The sequence below is a fragment of the Henckelia pumila genome, chromosome 2 (genome assembly GCF_033568475.1).
Source record: "Henckelia pumila isolate YLH828 chromosome 2, ASM3356847v2, whole genome shotgun sequence".
NCBI classification, from domain to species: Eukaryota; Viridiplantae; Streptophyta; class Magnoliopsida; order Lamiales; family Gesneriaceae; genus Henckelia; species Henckelia pumila.
In genome coordinates, this window is record NC_133121.1 from 137,779,901 (window position 1) to 137,797,869 (window position 17,969).

General features: G+C 37.8%; 1 protein-coding gene across 6 annotated transcripts; it reads left to right on the plus strand.

The window, feature by feature from the left end:
* On the plus strand, positions 1-16,855 carry LOC140882223 (DNA repair protein RAD51 homolog 4). 6 transcript variants are annotated; one of them, XM_073288075.1, is made up of 10 exons: positions 1-133; positions 866-945; positions 1,083-1,195; positions 1,278-1,359; positions 1,482-1,616; positions 1,927-2,037; positions 2,152-2,278; positions 14,969-15,039; positions 16,257-16,406; positions 16,573-16,855. In XM_073288075.1, the coding sequence occupies exons 1-10, from the start codon at positions 46-48 to the stop codon at positions 16,606-16,608; spliced, it is 993 nt and encodes a 330-aa protein (XP_073144176.1). In that variant the 5' UTR covers positions 1-45; the 3' UTR covers positions 16,609-16,855. The 6 variants fall into 6 exon arrangements, with proteins under 6 accessions (XP_073144176.1, XP_073144177.1, XP_073144178.1 ...); XM_073288076.1 differs by having other exon boundaries at positions 2,152-2,233; positions 16,573-16,853; XM_073288077.1 differs by lacking the exon at positions 16,573-16,855 and adding an exon at positions 15,173-15,280 and having other exon boundaries at positions 14,969-15,047; positions 16,257-16,393.
* Positions 16,856-17,969: the final 1,114 nt, after the last annotated feature.

Here is a 17,969-nt window from a genome sequence, read left to right on the forward strand (position 1 = left end):
TAAAAACCCCATAAATGGCGACTGTAAACTGGAAATACAAAAGAGATGGCACCTCTGGAAGCTCTGGCGCTTGAATATCCTCTCATTGATTCCAATTTCAGAAAATTTTGTGCTTCTCACGGCATTTTCACCGGTCCAATTTCCTTTCCTTCGTATTCTTACTTTTGATTTTGTTCAACGCCCAATTTTTTTATTTATTTATTTTTTAATATATTTTAGATGTGCAATATTATGAGAAATCAGGTGTTCAATCGGCTGTTGGAGAACCTAGTTTCTTCACCATCTCTTTTCGTTGCAATTTTATTGTTAAAAAGAATCTCGTTTTAAGAAAGCGGGGTCATTGTGTGGGCACTTTCAGCTACTTCACTTGTGCCATTTTGAATTCGAGTGTTTTCTTTCAACTTGGTAATTGCGTTTTTGCGAGGAGTATTGAGAGTTCACTTGCTCGGGATTTTCACGCATTCCATGATTCTTTATTCATTCATTATTAGGATCACTAAAAAAAAAAAACAGTGATTGTTAGCTTTTGGCTTAAAAAAATCATTTTTGTTTGTTTTTTAAACCAAGATTATGTGTTAGCTTATGCTTAAGTTAATTGAAATTCAAAAGCTAGTCATGTGGTGATTATGATTTTTAAAATTTTGATTCTAAGAAGGTTAATGTTAAAATCATTCTAATCACTTGTTTATCAAACACTACCAAACTTTGATTTTTAGATTTTAACATTTGTTTTCAAACACTACCAACTTTTGATTTTTCTTAACTTTTTTATAATCTATAAATTAATAACTTTTACAAAAACACAATCTATTGCAAACACTTTCTTATAAAATAACGACTGATTATGTTTCTTGTCATGCCGTAGTTGAAGATTTTCTCGTACATGATCTCTATGCATTAGCGGCTTTTGCAGAACAAGATTGCTCGTCGGATGAATTGAAACAGGTTAATTTAGCTCTTTAGTAACATTTTTTGTTTTTCTATGTTTTTTTCCCCCCATTTTTCTTGGCTTTTATATGCTAGTACTGGGAAGTAATTGCTCTCCCTCTCTCTGTCTCTCAATCTGTTTTGTGGAAAAGTAGGGCATCACACAGGTTTTATCCATATTAGATAATCAGCATCGACCATGGTTAAATGGTTTGGAGTTATTAGAAAACGCTGAACAAAAGAAGCATCTATCGACAGGATGTGAAAGGTACCCTCGACGTAACTATATAACAGATGAATAGGGAACAATGTGCAAATGACAGGAGAGTTGGTGTTAAATTTTGGATTAGGATTGATGTTCTTCTGCAAGGAGGATTACGTGAAGGACATGTAACAGAGCTTGTGGGACCATCATCCTCCGGTAAAACTCAAGTATGAGTGTTTTTTTTGCATGATTAATGTTGATCTCCAACTGATCACGATCAATTGGTCCATGAATTTGATGTTTTTATTTTTTTTGACCTTCAGTAATGTTTTTGTATTGTGTTGCATAGATTTGCCTGCAAGCGGCGGCAAATGTTGCTAAAAAATACGCGGGCATGGTCGTGTACCTTGACTCGGGCAACTCCTTCTCACCAAAAAGAATGGCACAGTTTCTCAGTCGGTCTTTCAATCCTGCTAATTCAGAGGTTAAAAATTTAATTTTTCAGGATTGGTTTGCTATCTCTTCAAAAATTTAAAAATTTAATTAGTAGAAGGAAATCAAAGAAATTTTTGATTGAATTGTCTAGATGCTCATTGATCTGGATTTATGTGGTCAAGATTTTTTGCTGTTGTCTTTCCATATATTCAATGACAGCATATGACTCAGTTGATAGTGAATCTAGTTTATATCCAGAGTCTAGACACAAATATGTTTGCAGAGAGTAGAATCGATATTACATGTCACAAAAACAACCAATAACCATTTCTATTTTTATTTTTATAATCATTTTGTAGGTTAACCAAATTCTTGAACGAGTAATGAGCAGCATAATGCACCACTCTGTCTTTGACATGTTTACTCTACTGGATCTGCTTCATCAGTTATTGCACGATTTTAAATCTCAGGTTTTCATGATGCAACATCGTTCTAATTTTTTTTCCATATTCTTAATTTTTTGGACTCCTGATTCTGAGCACCTGGAATCTGATTCATGGTGTATACCAAAAACTTTCATTCAGATATGTTGCCAGGTCAGGATGGTTATAATTGATTCACTTTCATCACTTATATCCCCAGTTCTTGGAGGTGGTGGTGCACATGGTATATGTTCTATAAACACCATTGGCACTTCATTATCTAGTATTGGTACAGTCTAATTTCTTGTGAATCACAATTGTGTTTCATACTTCCTGTATTTTTAGATAAACCTTTCACTGACCAACTTGGACTATTTGTGCAAATAGTCATCCGAGTAAATGCGTTATATAAATATATTTTAGGATAAAAAGGAGTATCCTTGTCTTTACCAAATAATATTGTTCAATATTTTCTGTATGTCTTAAGATTACCTTTAATTTAAGTCAGCGGAGCATGAATATGCATTTGCAGTACAATCTGTATGTGCATGTCATTTAATCATACTTGGGATATTGGTAGCGCTTAGTGGTGTCGCGCCCAAATTAACCCAACTCAGATTAAACAATGAAAAATATAGTAGTGCGAGTAGGGATCATTCCCACGAGGAAAGGTAAATTTAATTGTGTTCTTAAAATACTGAAAATAATAAAAGGGGATTTGATAATTTTAGAATTAACTACTATGCAAGAATTAAAATAAGAAAATCAAAAAAATAACGAGACTTGGTATCGGTCGACTACACCCTTGAAATCATTCACTCGATCATCGATTCCCTAAAAATAATTAATTCACATCGAATATTCATCATTGGAAATCAAATTCATGTTTCACCTTAATTTTAGTTAATTAGAAAACAGCTTTCTAAATTAACCCTTACCAATAAATTAACCCGATAAAAGCAATCTAGATTTAAACTTACGGTAGCATTCAAATGAGTAAAACTAACGAAGCTAGACAACACAAACACCAGCGGTTGTATTTAACCTAGTCAATTGTTGTTCCTACGATTTAACAAATTCAACAGCAGAAAATATCAAACGTAGTTGCTTCACAAATTAGATGATTCAAATAATTACGGATTTGAATTCTAATTTAGCGGTAGATTGTAAGAAATAATTATCAGGTGATCAATCTAATAATCAAACACACAAGCATGAAATAAACCAGAACAACTCTTGATACTCGATAAAAATCAAACAATGAAAATCTGAATCTCACAAGATAAATAAATTCAAGAGTTCTTCTTCCTCAACCAAGAATAAAAACTAAAAGAATTAAAATCTAAGAACAAGAAAGATAAAACCTAGCCGCCAGATCGTTCTTCGCGTTCCAAGCCGTCAAGAGATCTTCAGAATAATCCCTAAGACTCTAAAATTCGAGATATATATTTTAATTAAGGCTAGAGTCCTTAATAATAAAAATTCCTAAATTACAGATTTTTTCCCGAACAGCATGTCTCGCTCGATCGGCAATATGTTGCGGATCGAGCGAGCAACTTTTCCAAACTCTCTGCCCCGATTTCTTAAGTGTCCCGCTCGATCGGTAAAGAACACCCGATCGATCGGTGGAATTTATTCTTCAATTCTGCAATGCGCTATCGCGTAACAACCATCATGCGCCCTTCCCATCCGCCATTCTTCAATCCCTTGCGCGTTTGCGCTCTCCTATGCGCTAACCAAAATCCTCCAGCGCGATTGCGCTTCCTTCTTCCTTTTCTACAGCCCTTCGTTAGAGCGATAGCACTCCTTCAAGGGCTGTTCGTTAGAGCTGTTGGGTAGAGCTGTTCGTTAACAGCTCTAACGAACCGCTCTACTTTTTCATCTTCTTTATTTGCTTCTTTTCTTCAATTCTTTTGCACTCCAAACTTTCTTCATAAAATGTTTTTTCCTACACAATAAATCCGGGAGCATGTTATGTAGACATGATGCATGAAATATAAACAAAATACTTAAATTAACTAAATAAATGCATGCTAAACGACAGTAAAAATTCATTAGAATATGCAACTAAAACACACCTATCAAATACCCCCACACTTAATCCTTGCTCGCCCTCGAGCAAGTCATGCAAAAACAGAATGAAACAACAAACAAACATGTAAGTAAGGACGATCATGCATAATATAACCTCAGAGAAAACCACTTTCATCCAAAATAAGTTCATAGCTACTCTCAATCATCAATGATACACCTTCAGTCGAATGCGAACGTGCGTGTGTGCCATGTTACCCCAGTTACATGCAACTTCAAAAGAACAAAGTTTTAAGACTGTTCGCCGACCTATAACAATTCAGTGCAAGTCTCACTTCAAGTGGCCATTCCTTCCAATGACCTCTATATACATCCACCTCCCTTGAGATAATGAATTACACACCTCCGGATTTTGCACCCGGTATTGCTTTAGCCCCAATAATTACCCGCAAACTTAGCTACAACTAAGACAGGATTAGAATTTCAATCCACTCGTCTATAGCCCGGATGGAGCATCAACCCATTTTATCCGCATACTTAGCCTTGAATTTAATCTTTTAGGATTAAGATTTCAATCTTTTCTAGGCCCGGATGGAGTTGTATATAAATTTTTTTTTTTTTTTTACTAGGTGCGCCCAAGATCATAAGTGTCTTACTAGAGTTTCATCAAAATTCATAGAACACAATCAAGATCCACAAACCACCTATTGTCAAGCAATAGTCCAACAGACATCCACGATATCTAATACATCGCTACACTTCACTGGTTAAACATGCGTGTTTAAGAATATTCAACAAACAACCTACGGTTTCTCAAATCCAATCAAGAGTTAAATTTTTTCAAAAATCATCATTTTTCAACTATCTCGTCATAGGCTAGAAAGGCTAGAAATCATCCTTTACTTATGCACACAAAACACTCATGAAACAATTTACGAACTAAATGCATGTACGCAACAAACACAATGCAAAACAAACAACAAAACACTGAATGCACCCCCCCACACTTATCTAAAGCATTGCCCTCAATGCTCTAGCATTAAAAACACAACACACAACACAAATAACAAAATGATAACGAGATGCAAAATTAAAACAGAACTCCCCTGGTTCAAGTATTGACATTGTCGTCCTCTTTGGCCTCAGGTTGAATAATGAAAGACTTCTATTGAAAATTGGACGGCAGATGGGGTGGCTAGGCTCCTGAAAACAAAACAAAACAAAACAAAACAAAGCAAAAAACAAAAATGAAATAAAGGAAAAATACACTGGGTTGCCTCCCAGCCAGCGCTTGATTTTCAGTCATCGGCTTGACTCTCAGAAGCACTGCTCAAAGAGCGGCTGACGCCCAAAATAAGTGTCATATGACACCACAAATGGGTCTTGGTTCCATAAGCCCTCAAGCTTGGCCAGATATAAACAGTTAAAACTCGTCACCGCAACAACACTCCAAAGTAGCTGATAAACATGGGAAGAGAACGTCTCGGTGGGCTCTTGAAAACTAACATCTTTTGAGGCTGGTACGAATGGAAAGGAAGGATCTTGGGGATGTGTGTATGATAATACTATCGATGAGCTCATATTGATAGACTCTTGAATTCCGTCATCCTCAAACTCAAGTGGTAACATATTTCCATCATACACTATTTCTTCCAGAACATCTTCCGACTGCGGTTCAATAAGAAGAGAAGACTCAAACGCCTCTGAATCTTCAGCAGGAATTGATGCGCGCTCCCAATTCTGGTTCTCTGAGTCATCATCATTAAACCAAATTGGGTTGGTCAATGCTTGAGTATCTTGCTTCACTTCATGTTCTCGGTCTTCATGGACGAATGATCTCTTGATATTCTCCATGTGCTCCGCAAGGTCACATCTAGACTTTTTCAGAACTTCTATAGTTTCCACAGTCGATGCCACAAACTTGCTCATGATATCTTCCAGCGAATGTAAAATCAATTGCGAACAACTTCCCTCCTCTTTTTGAAGCTCAAATGGTTGGTCTGTAAAATCTGGGTATTGAGATTGTGAATACCAGTAATAGTCAAACTCTGCCATATCATCTAACAGGGGTCTCATGGTATCAGCATCTCGGCAAAATATTGATATACCGGTTGTGAAAGCTCCATCAATTACCCATCTTCTTGTCACTGCATCCAAACCACCAAGAAAATATGTTAGGAGAGAATAGTTAGAAAAATCACGATACCGGAAGATGGTTGCCAAATCCTTGAATCTCCCCCATGCTGCGTAGAATGGCTCTCCGTGTTGCTGAATAAAACTTGGGAATACTTGTTGATTTAACATCTCGAAGTATTACACCGCAATAATCCTCCTTCGCCTATGCAAAATTCTTTCTATCTCTGGGTCGTAGGGAAATTCTTTTTCTTCCGAAGATTCACCTGCACGCACGAACAAACCAGAGTAGCACTAGGAGAAATAATAATAAAAAAAAACAAAACACAAATAAATTAAACGCCTTTCCCCTGCAACGGCGCCAAAATTTGGTAGCGCTTAGTCGTATCACGCCCAAATTAACCCAACTCAGATTAACTAAATAAACATGTAGTAGCGAGAGTAGGGATCGTTCCCACGAGAAAAGTGAAATTTATTTGTGTTATTAAAAATACTAAAAATAAATAAAAGGGGATTTGGAAATTTTAGAATTAACTACTATGCAAGAATTAAAATAAGAAAATAAATAAATTAACGAAACTTGGTATCGATCGACTACACCCTTGAAATCATTCACTCGATCATTGATTCCCTAAAAATAATTAATTCACATCGAATATTCATCATTGGAAATTAAATTCCTGATTCACCTTAATTTTAGTTAATTAGAAAACAACATTCAAAATTAATCCTTACCAATGAATTAACCCGATAACAGCAATCTAGATTTAAATCCACGGTAGCATTCAAATGAGTAAAACTAATGAAGCTAGACAACACAAACACCAGCGGTTGTATTTAGCCTAGTCAATTGTTGTTCCTAAGAATTAATAAATTCAACAGCAGAAAATATTAAACGTAGTTGCTTTACAAATTAGATGATTCAAACAATTACGGATTTGAATTCTAATTTAGCGGTAGATTGTACGAAAGAATTATCAGGTGATCAATCTAATAATCAAACACACAAGCATGAAATAAACCAGAACAACTCTTGATACTCGATAAAAATCAAACAATGAAAATCTGAATTTCACAAAGTAAATAAAATCAAGGGTTTTGTCTTCCTTAACCAAGTACAAAAACTAGAAAGATTAAAATCTAAGAACAGAGAAGATAGAACCTAGCCGCCAGATGTTTCCTCTGTGTTCTTCAGCCGTCTCCAATCTCTCGTTCGATCTCTCCTTCGATCTGATAATCCCTATTTTGCGTCTAAATATCATGTATTTATATTGCTTTGAAAAGCCCACAAAATAAAGCCCGCAAAATTATATTTTAAATTTTCGAAATTCTATTTTTTTCCTCTGCGCGATATCCTGCTCGATCGGACAAAGTCAGCGGATCGAGCGAGACATTTTCCCAAACTCTCTGTCCCGATTTCTCAAGTGGCCCGCTCGATCGGACAAGTTCCGCGGATCGAGCGGATGCTTTTCTTCTCGCAAATCTGTACGCACAGATCATTAAGCGCACTTCATTCTCTTTATGCGCGATTGCGCTCAACAGCTGCGCCCTTCATCTCATTGCTGCGCGATAGCGCTCCATATTGCGCCTTTCACCAAGTATCAAGCGCGATAGCGCTTAAGACTAGCGCTAACCACAACTCCAACAGCGCATCATCCTTTCTTTCTTCCTTTTCTACAGTAAGAGCCCTTCGTTAAAGGATAGCACTCCTTCAAGGGCTGTTATTTAGAGCTGTTGGGTAGAGCTGTTCGTTAACAGCTCTAACGAACCGCTCTACTTTTTCATCTTCTTTATTTGCTTTTTTCTACAATTCTTTTGCACTCCAAACTTTCTTCATAAAATGTTGTTTCCTACACAATAAATCCGGGAGCATGTTATGTAGACATGATGCATGAAATATAAACAAAATACTTAAATCAACTAAATAAATGCATGCTAAACGACAGTAAAAATTCATTAGAATATGCAACTAAAACACACCTATCAAATACCCCCACAAGTTTGGATTAACTACTAAAAACTTTAAGCAATCAAAATTCACTAGCATGCAAAATTTAAATAAAAGGCTGGAGAAATTCAATAAGAGACGAGACTTGGTATCGGTCGACTACACCCTTGATATTCATTCATTCAATCATCGATTCTCTAAAATAATTAATCTTATTAAATATTCGTCATTGAAAATTCAATTCCTGTTTCACCGTAATATTAGTTAATTAGAAAACAACATTCTTAATTAACCCTTACCAATGGACCAACCCGATAACAGCAATCTAGATTTAAATACACGGTAGCATTCAAACTAGTAAAACTGACGAATCTAGACAATACAAACACCAGCGGTTGTATTTAGCCTAGTCAATAATTGATCCTACGAAGTAATAAATTCAACAGCAGAAATTATCACACGTAGTTGCTTCGCAAATTAGTTTATTCAAATAATTACGGATTTGAACTCTAATTTAGCTATTGCTCGCAATACAAAATCCTAAGATGGCAAATCCTAAAATCTCGCATACAAACATAAAATAAAACAGATCAAAGATTGATACTTAATAAAGATTAAACACTACAAATCAAATCTCATAAATGAAGTATACCAAGGGTTCGTCTCCCTCAACCAAGTAAAAAGAGTTTAGCTACAACGATTCATAGCAAAATTCACAAAATTCAAAGAAAAAAAGAAGAAAACTAGAATTAAGAATTCATGAAGAAAACCTAGCCTCCAATGTGTCTCCACAAGTTTGATAAAAAATCCTACTAAAACGGAATAGTAGTCTAATAAAAGCTAGGAACTAAATTAACAAAGTTTTCAAAAATATATTTTTTTCCGAAACATAACGCCCGCTCGATCTGCAGGAAATAGCGGATCGAGCGGCGTGAATATCCAACTGCTACTGCCTCGCGTAAATAGGGCTCGCTCGATCGGTAAACATCTGCGGATCGAGCGAGAGAAATTGTCCTTCCTACTGTCCTCAAAATATAAGCGCTCGCTCGATCTGCATACTCTTGCGGATCGATCGAGAGAGAATTTCCAGAAATTGTCCAGCATTTCCCTTGCTTCAAATCTCCGTTCCTCCGAGGTTCCATCTTAGTCCGCAAAATAAGTGACCTAACCACAAAAACAAGAATCCCATCATGCAAACACGGAAAATGCAATACGAACAAAATGCTAAAATAAAACATGCAACTAATGCGAAACAACAACAAAAATGATACTAACAAATGCAACAAAAACACAACTATCAAATATCCCCACACTTAATCCTTGCTCGCCCTCGAGCAAGTTATGCAAAAACAAAATGAAACAGAACAAACATCTAAGCAAGGATGAATCACACAATTCATAGCCTCAGAGAAAACCATTTTCACCTCAAAAAAATAAGTTCATAGCAACTCTCAATTATCAATGATGCACCTTCAGTCGAATGCGAACGTGTGTGTGTGTCATGTTACCCCAGTTACATGCAACTTCAAAAGAACAAAGTTTCAAGACTGTTCGCCGACCTATACCAATTCAGTGCAATCTACACCATCAAGAATTCTCCTCCCAACAATCCTTCAACACAACACAATTTTCTTGAGAATAATTACGCACCTCTGGATTTTACACCCGGTATTGCTTTAGCCCCAATAATTACCCGCAAACTTCGCTACAACTAAGACAGGATTAGGATTTCAATCCCCTCGTCTATAGCCCGGATGGAGCATCAACCCCATTTTATCCGCATACTTAGCCTTGATCTTGCTCTTTTAGGATTTCAATCATGTCAAGGCCCGGATGGAGTTATGAATTTTATTATTATTATTATTATTATTATTATTTTTTAGGTGTGCCCAAGATCATTTATGTCATATCAAAGAAATCATCAAGATTCAAACACTATCAAGTTTCACAAACACCTATTGTCGTGCAATGGTCCAACATACATCCACGATATCTAATACATCGCTACACTTCACTGGTTAAACATGCGTGCTTAAGAATATTCAACAAACAACCTACGGTTTCTCATATCCAATCGAGAGTTAAATTTTTTCAAAAATCCATTTTTCAACTATCTCGTCATAGGCTAATGATTTCATCCTCAACTCATGCATTTGGATAACTCAAACGAAAATAACAACAATAAGATGCATAAACAACACAAGAAAATGTAACGAAACAAAATGCATGTAATGTAACCCCCCACACTTAAACAACACATTGTCCTCAATGCAAAAACAAAAGAAGAACAAAACCAAACAACGAAACAAAATGAAATGCAAGAACGCAAAACGGGACTCCCCTGGTTCACAGGTCTCTGGCATCTTCCTCTTCAGCCTCCGGAGGAAGGAAAGGGGCGGCGTATTGGAATGGGAAAGGTGGTGGATACGGCAGAGCGGCTGGCACAACATTTGGATCAAGACCATGGTGGATTGTCAGATTGCGCAACAAAGAATCCAAAGCCTGCGAATTATGCGCCGCCACTATATTGTATGCATCCTGATGTTGGGCGAAGGCCGTGAGCTCGCGGATGGCATCAGCTTGAGATCGCCGAGGAGGAGGAGGTGGCCTTGGCTGGGCTTGCGGTGGTGGTTGAAAGTGACCATCCCGTATAAAATGCTTGACACGGTGCACCCTCTTAGCTTCGATGAAAGCGGAGTCGAGTGGTCGCTGAGGTGACAACCACTCTTCATCATTCCGAACTGAAATGCCGGCGCGTAAGCATAAACAGGAGATGATCATGGGGAAATAGAGACCCACGGTGACATTATGGATGGACTTTTGGATCTCGCTATGAAGAACCCGCCCCACATTAATGGGTGCTCCTACTTCCAGCGCATAAAGAATGGTGGCGCGCTCTAAACTGACGTCGCTTGAATGCAAGATCGGCATCAGACGCCGATTCACAAAAGCATACCATGTTGCAGGAATCACACGCAAGAACCGCTCCTTGAAGTTCAAAATAAAAGCTGGATTGACCCATGTAGCACCGAGGTACGCTAGTTGTTCAAGTAATTCATCCAAATGCGGGCCGTTTTGCAGGCTTTGGTAGAGTGAGTCGTCCACCTCCGGTATTTCCAATAAATCATTCAGCTCATGGGGCAGAAAAGAGATCAGTTTCCCCCGAACAAATGTCTTGCTATCTGTTCGTTCAGCTGCATTTGCATAGAATTCGCGGACAAGCGGCACTACAGCTGGCGGAGGATCATCGCAGAATTTCGTCCACCCACGCTCATGAATAGTCTGGACAATATCTGGATAGGCCAAGTTTTCTTCAAAACCACGTTCAGGGATGGGTGAACGACTTACCTTGGCTTCGAAGTACCGATGACGAGCGGCGTCATTGACAAAGTGGCCGACGAACTCGGCATAAGTACGATCAGCAGCCCGAGAAGAGGATTCGCCTTGGTGTCGGGTGCGTTTGGGACCCATGAAGAGTAGGGAGATGAGAGTAAAAGTGATAGGTGCAATTCGTCGAACACCTTGCGTGCGAATAAAAATCCTTTAACTCCTTGAAAAACACAAGATCAACAATGAAAAACTACGTCGATGCCTAAGGAGAATCAAATTAAATAACCCACGACGACAAAAAATTGAGGATGGTGACCGGCGGTGGACGTGAGGTCCGACGTGAGAGAGGCCGGAGAAGAGGGCAGAGAAGATGGCGTCCGAAGAGTTGTGGCGGAACTTTCGAGAGATTTGCCTGCGAATTAAAAGATGGAAATATAAAATTAGGGAGGAAAATTAGCTAAAAACGAAAGGTGGGGCTGTAGGGAGGCACAAGAGAGAAAAGAGAGAATAAGAAGGAAAGAAAGAAAGAAGGGGAAGGGAGTCGGCGTTTTAATTAAGGTAAAAGTACTCTCGCTCGATCCGCAAGATGTTGTGGATCGAGCGCAACAAATGTGCAAACTCACTGTCCCGACTAAAAGTGCTCTCGCTCGATCCGCAAGATGTTGCGGATCGAGCGAGACAAAAGTATAAACTTACTGTCCCGAGCAAAATAGCACTCGCTCGATCTGCAGGAAATAGCGGATCGGGCGAGACAAATTGAAATATATATATTTTTTTTTCGATTTTTCAAAAAACGAGCAGAAGTAAAAATGAAAGAAACACTGGGTTGCCTCCCAGTCAGCGCTAAATTTGCAGTCAGTCTATAGCTCGACTGCATGCCGTGATTTATTCGACATTTGGCGGGGCATCGAGAGTGATATCATGCTCTTTCACTCCGACGTTCACTTGGACTCCTTCATAATAGTGCTTAAGCTGATGGTCATTCACCTTGAATGTTTTGGATGTGTCCAAACTTTGGATTTCCACTGCACTATGAGGAAAGACATTAGTTACAACAAAAGGTCCATTCCAACGCGAACGTAACTTACCTGGAAACAACCGAAGTCGTGAATGATAGAGCAAAACTTTCTAACCGACTTCGAAGTACCGTCGGGAGATCATCTTGTCATGGAAAGCCTTTGTTTTGTCCTTGTAAATTTTAGAGCTAGCATAGGCATCATTCCGGATCTCTTCTAATTCTTGCAACTGTAGCTTCCGGTGTCGCCGCTCTCATTTGTCTGCATGTTAAAAGTTTTTATAGCCCAATAAGCTCGATGCTCCAACTCCACTGGTAAATGACATGCTTTCCCAAAAATCAACCGATATGGAGACATTCCAATCGGTGTCTTGAATGCGGTTCTGTATGCCCACAAGGCATCATCCAATCGCAAGCTCCAATCCTTTCTCGTAGGATTCACGGTCTTCTCTAGGATAGATTTGATTTCTCTGTTGGATACATCAGCTTGACCGTTGGATTGTGGATGATATGCCGTGGAAATCCTGTGCGTCACATGATATTTCTTCAGTAGACTCGTCACGGTTCGGTTGCAGAAGTGTGTGCCTCTATCACTGATGAGGGCTCTAGGAATTCCAAACCTAGAGAAAATGTGATGCTTGATAAACTCTGCAACAACTTGAGAATCGTCAGTACGGGTGGCCTTTGCTTCCACCCACTTCGAGACATAATCCACAGCAAGTAATATATAAATATAACCATGTGAATTCGGAAAGGGTCCCATGAAGTCGATGCCCCAAACATCAAAGATCTCACAAACTAGAATAGGTTGTTGGGGCATCTCCTTTCGTTGGGAGATGTTACCTGTCTTTTGGCACTGGGCGCACGACTTACAGAACAGGTAGGCGTCTCGAAATAAGGAGGGCCAGAAGAATCCGCTGTCCAACACCTTCCTTGATGTCCTTCTCGGTCCAAAGTGGCCACCACATGCATAGGAATGACAAAACGTGAGAATAGGGATTACCTCGCTCGCGGGAACGCATCGTCGTATAACTTGATCAGCGCAGTGCTTCCACAAGTATGGATCATCCCACACATAATACTTCGCATCACTTCTTACTTTGTCTTTTTGCGCTTTAGAAATTCCAGAGGGGAAACCATTAGTAACTAAATAATTCACAATATTTGCGTACCATGGTAATTCGGTGGTCGTCGAGAACAGCTGTTCATCAGGAAATTCGTCACGCAAATTCAGCTCCTCATCAATATGAACTAGACGACTCAAGTGATCAGCAACTAGATTCTCGGCCCCTCTTTTGTCTTTGATTTCTATATCGAATTCATTCAGCAGTAGTATCCATAGGATCAGCCTTGGTTTTGCCTCTTTCTTCGCCATCAGAAAACGAAGAGCTGCATGGTCAGAATAAACAATAACCTTAGCACCAAGTAAATATGAACGAAATTTTTGTAAAGCAAAAACTACTGCTAAAAGCTCCTTTTCAGTAGTGGAGTAGTTTCGTTGGGCATCGTTCAGAATGCGTGAAGCGTAGTAGATAGCATGCGATGCTTTCCCAACTTTCTGGCCTAAGACAGCGCCGACGGCATAATCACTGGCGTCACACATAATCTCAAAGGGCTTGCTCCAATCCGGTGGTTGGATTATTGGTGCAGATGTCAAGGAGTTCTTCAATTTGTCAAATGATGATTTGCATGACTCATCAAACTCAAATGACACATCTTTTTGTAATAGCCTGCACATGGGGATGCGATTTTGGCGAAATCTTGAATGTACCTCCTGTAAAAACCTGCATGGCCAACGCACTTCCCGCACGCATGTGGGGTAAGGTAGAGATTGAATGATATCAATTTTAGCTCTATCTACCTCTATTCCCTTTGATGACACAACATGACCCAAAACCACACCTTGCCCAATGACATTTTTCAGAATTCAAAACGACATTGGTTTCGACACACCTCTTATGCGCTATCGCGCAACAACCATCATCAAAGCAGCGCCCTTCCCATGCGCCATTCTTCAATCCCTTGCGCGTTTGCGCTCTCCTATGCGCTAACCAAAATCCTCCAGCGCGATTCCGCTTCCTTCTTCCTTTTCTACAAGTAAGAGCCCTTCGTTAGAGCGATAGCACTCCTTCAAGGGCTGTTCGTTAGAGCTGTTGGGTAGAGCTGTTCGTTAACAGCTCTAACGAACCGCTCTACTTTTTCATCTTCTTTATTTGCTTCTTTTCTTCAATTCTTTTGCACTCCAAACTTTCTTCATAAAATGTTGTTTCCTACACAATAAACCCGGGAGCATGTTATGTAGACATGATACATGAAATATAAACAAAATACTTAAATCAACTAAATAAATGCATGCTAAACGACAATAAAAATTCATTAGAATATGCTACTAAAACACACCTATCAGATATACAAGCTGAGGAGGGTTCAAGGGTTACAGGAGCAAAGGAAATTTTCATTACCTTTTTCATTTATGGGTAATATTGGCCTAAAAAGACTTTGGTGTTGTGGGTTTTATGCAGGGCATGCCTTAATGGTTTCTGCTGGATTCTTGTTGAAGGAGCTAGCGCATGAGCATAACCTTTCTGTTGTGGTATCTATGTATTGCTCTTGTATTTCTTTTGCTTTGCACTGTTGTGTTTTTTTCTATGCCTGAAGTTTTTCTATTTCAAATTATACTAGATATGCCATCTAACAGTTGAAGCTGACTATTGTTATTTTTATAGAAATAAATATTATAAAATTGACGGAAGAATCAACCTGGCATGGGATTGGGTTAAACTGGTGGATTGCATAAATTTCTAAGAGAAATAACCGTATTCGTCTACATAATGGTAAACTATATACTCCATATGGTCATGCGTATATTGGATAAATTAGAAAATATTAGTTGGTCGGACTAGCGTGGCAACTGGCAAGCATGCGAAGTCTTAAAAAGACGGAAAATTCGATCCTACCCATGGGGTAGTACCCCATGGGTAGTGTGGAAGTATTTGATTGGCCAAATCATGTGGGGCCCACATGATTTGGACCAATCATGGAACTCCACACTACCCATGGGTAGGATCGAAGTTTCCTTAAAAAGACCTTCATGCAGATTGCTATCCTAAACAGGGATGTTGGACAATTTAAAAATTATGTTGAACAAGCTGCCTCTAAATGCCCTGTTAATGTACATTTGCTTGTTTATGTAGTGTCTTAGGCTCATTTTTGTGTTTTTTAGTAAGTTATAATTATAATATAATCTGTCCTGAATGATTTTTGAACGTCAAAATAATTCACAAAAATGATCTCTTGCATGTTTTAATGTTAAATATTTTCTTATCTGCTATGAAATTATATCTGTTTTGATCAAATAAGTAAATGGTGATAGAAGCAAAAGAAATGACTCGTGAAAGTCAAGTACTCTGTCTGCCATAAATTAAGTAATGTAGCATCACTCAACGTACCTGGATTGATGTTTATTTCATTTGTTCAAATCATAGTTTCAAAAAAAGCCTACGCCAAGGCATAAGCAAACATCTTGGTACACCTTGAGAACCCCTTGAGTGATGAGTTTAAGTGGATTCCATATATAATAGTCATTCACATTTACTACTTGTAAAATTTTAGATTTGTTGCTCAACTGTTTGTAAATTACAGTTTTTTATGCTATGTTTCTCAATTTTCATATTACATTTCGATCATAAATATGATTGTGCTTTATTTTGAAACACATGGCTTGCCATGCGCCTTGAGCCTAAGTTTCAGCATGCTCTGCGAGTTTAATGGCTATGGTCCGAATAGGCTAATAACACAAACTGCTGCCAGGTGACAAATCATATGGTGGCTGGGGAGGCTGGTGCTTCTAAACCAGCACTGGGAGAGAGTTGGAAGAACATCCCACACGTTAGGCTTTTGCTATCCAGATACCATGTCGCTAATGCTTGCTGCATTTCAATACTTAAACATCCATACTTGGTATGTATCTTTGCTTACATCTGTTTCAAGTCTGAACGCCTATGCTGTCCGAATGGACACCTTATTAAATTATGTCCAACTTATTTTGAAAATTTGAACTTTTACGACGCATGGTCAAAGGGTTGCGATTCTTAGTGACACTCTATGTCAATGCCTTCATCCTCAGGAAACTGGAAAGACCGTGGAGTTTGTGATCACATGATTTGCGAGATTATATCAGTGTTTTGAAATGCTGTTGAGAAACTGTTTCAAGAAGTAAAGAGGTGCGACAGCAGTGCGTTTGTTTTTACTGTATATGTTCTGGAATTTATCAAGTTTGCAAGTAAGATTTTGAATCACAAGGATGACTGTATTCTTGAATTCAATGAAACTCTGACTTATTTTCGTAGAGAAGATAGCTGAGAATCTTAAAAGTAAATTTCCAAATTTCATATAGACTTACTGTATTGTTTTTAAAATTCTTGCGAGACTTCCTTTCTCCAAAAAACAATTGAGTCAAAACCCAAGTGTTTTTTTATATACATTAAAATATTCATATGGAGTTTTGAGTTACATATTTAAATATATATATGGGCGGCTTTAGCGCCTTTTCTTTCAATGATGAATTGGGAAATTTTAGCTCTCTTGAGATAACAAAGCAAAAATTTATAAGATGTATCGAGGAAATTAATTGCCTATTGTATGTTTTTTGGTTATTTATGTCTACATCCTTAAAGTTTATAATAATTACAAAAATATCTAGTTAACTTTGAAACTATATATATCTCGGAGATTTGTACTATGTTACATTTATACCCGATTTTTAAACGAGTATATATATATAGAAATTTTCAGCTGCTCAATTAATGATGTTCAACTTGTCTTCGATCATTAAAATCCGATACCGTGTTTTAGTGATGCGAAAAAAAAAAAAAACAACTAAAACCCGGTGTTGAGTTTTAGTGATCGGGGATGAGTTGATCAGGAATGATTGGGCAGCTGAAAACTTCTCATATATATATATACTTACCCACACTTATTTCTTGAGGCTGTGTTCATTTTACAAGTATTTCCTTGAATATGATGAGATAATTGTAAGTTAGCTCAAAATCTCATAAGATATGAATGCAATTTTTAATTATTAATCTTAAAATAAATAAATGTAAATTGATATAACTCTCGAGGAACGTACATATAATTTAAAGGTCAATGGGTTTTTTTAAAAGAAAATTATTATTATTGTAAACCTGAAAGAATGTATATATAATGGATCCCAATTTTTTTTATTTCAAACATTTTCCAATTTGGTGTTACGTAGCTTATGCTATGGTGCAACTTTAAAATGAAAAAAAAAAAAAAAAAAAAAAAAACAAGCATTGGTAATTTGAGGTATCAATTTGAGTCTAAGCTAGTGTTTGAGAGAGCATTTAAAAAATACTTATCAGTTTTTCCTACACAAAATTTTGCATGATTAATGTTGAAATTGGATGTCCCAATATCCAAACTCACCCATTCCACCAACTCGCAAACTCGTTAAGTAATATATTTTCAATTTGAAAAAAAAAGGTTCAAAAGCTAATAAAT

Bases quoted from the DNA above. Each gene is read 5' to 3' on its own strand.
- LOC140882223 (XM_073288075.1), top strand. From the start codon at position 46: ATGGCACCTCTGGAAGCTCTGGCGCTTGAATATCCTCTCATTGATTCC. The intron at 134-865 runs GTCCAATTTCCT...GTCATGCCGTAG, and splicing joins TTCTCACGGCATTTTCACCG to TTGAAGATTTTCTCGTACAT. The intron at 946-1,082 runs GTTAATTTAGCT...GTGGAAAAGTAG, and splicing joins CGTCGGATGAATTGAAACAG to GGCATCACACAGGTTTTATC.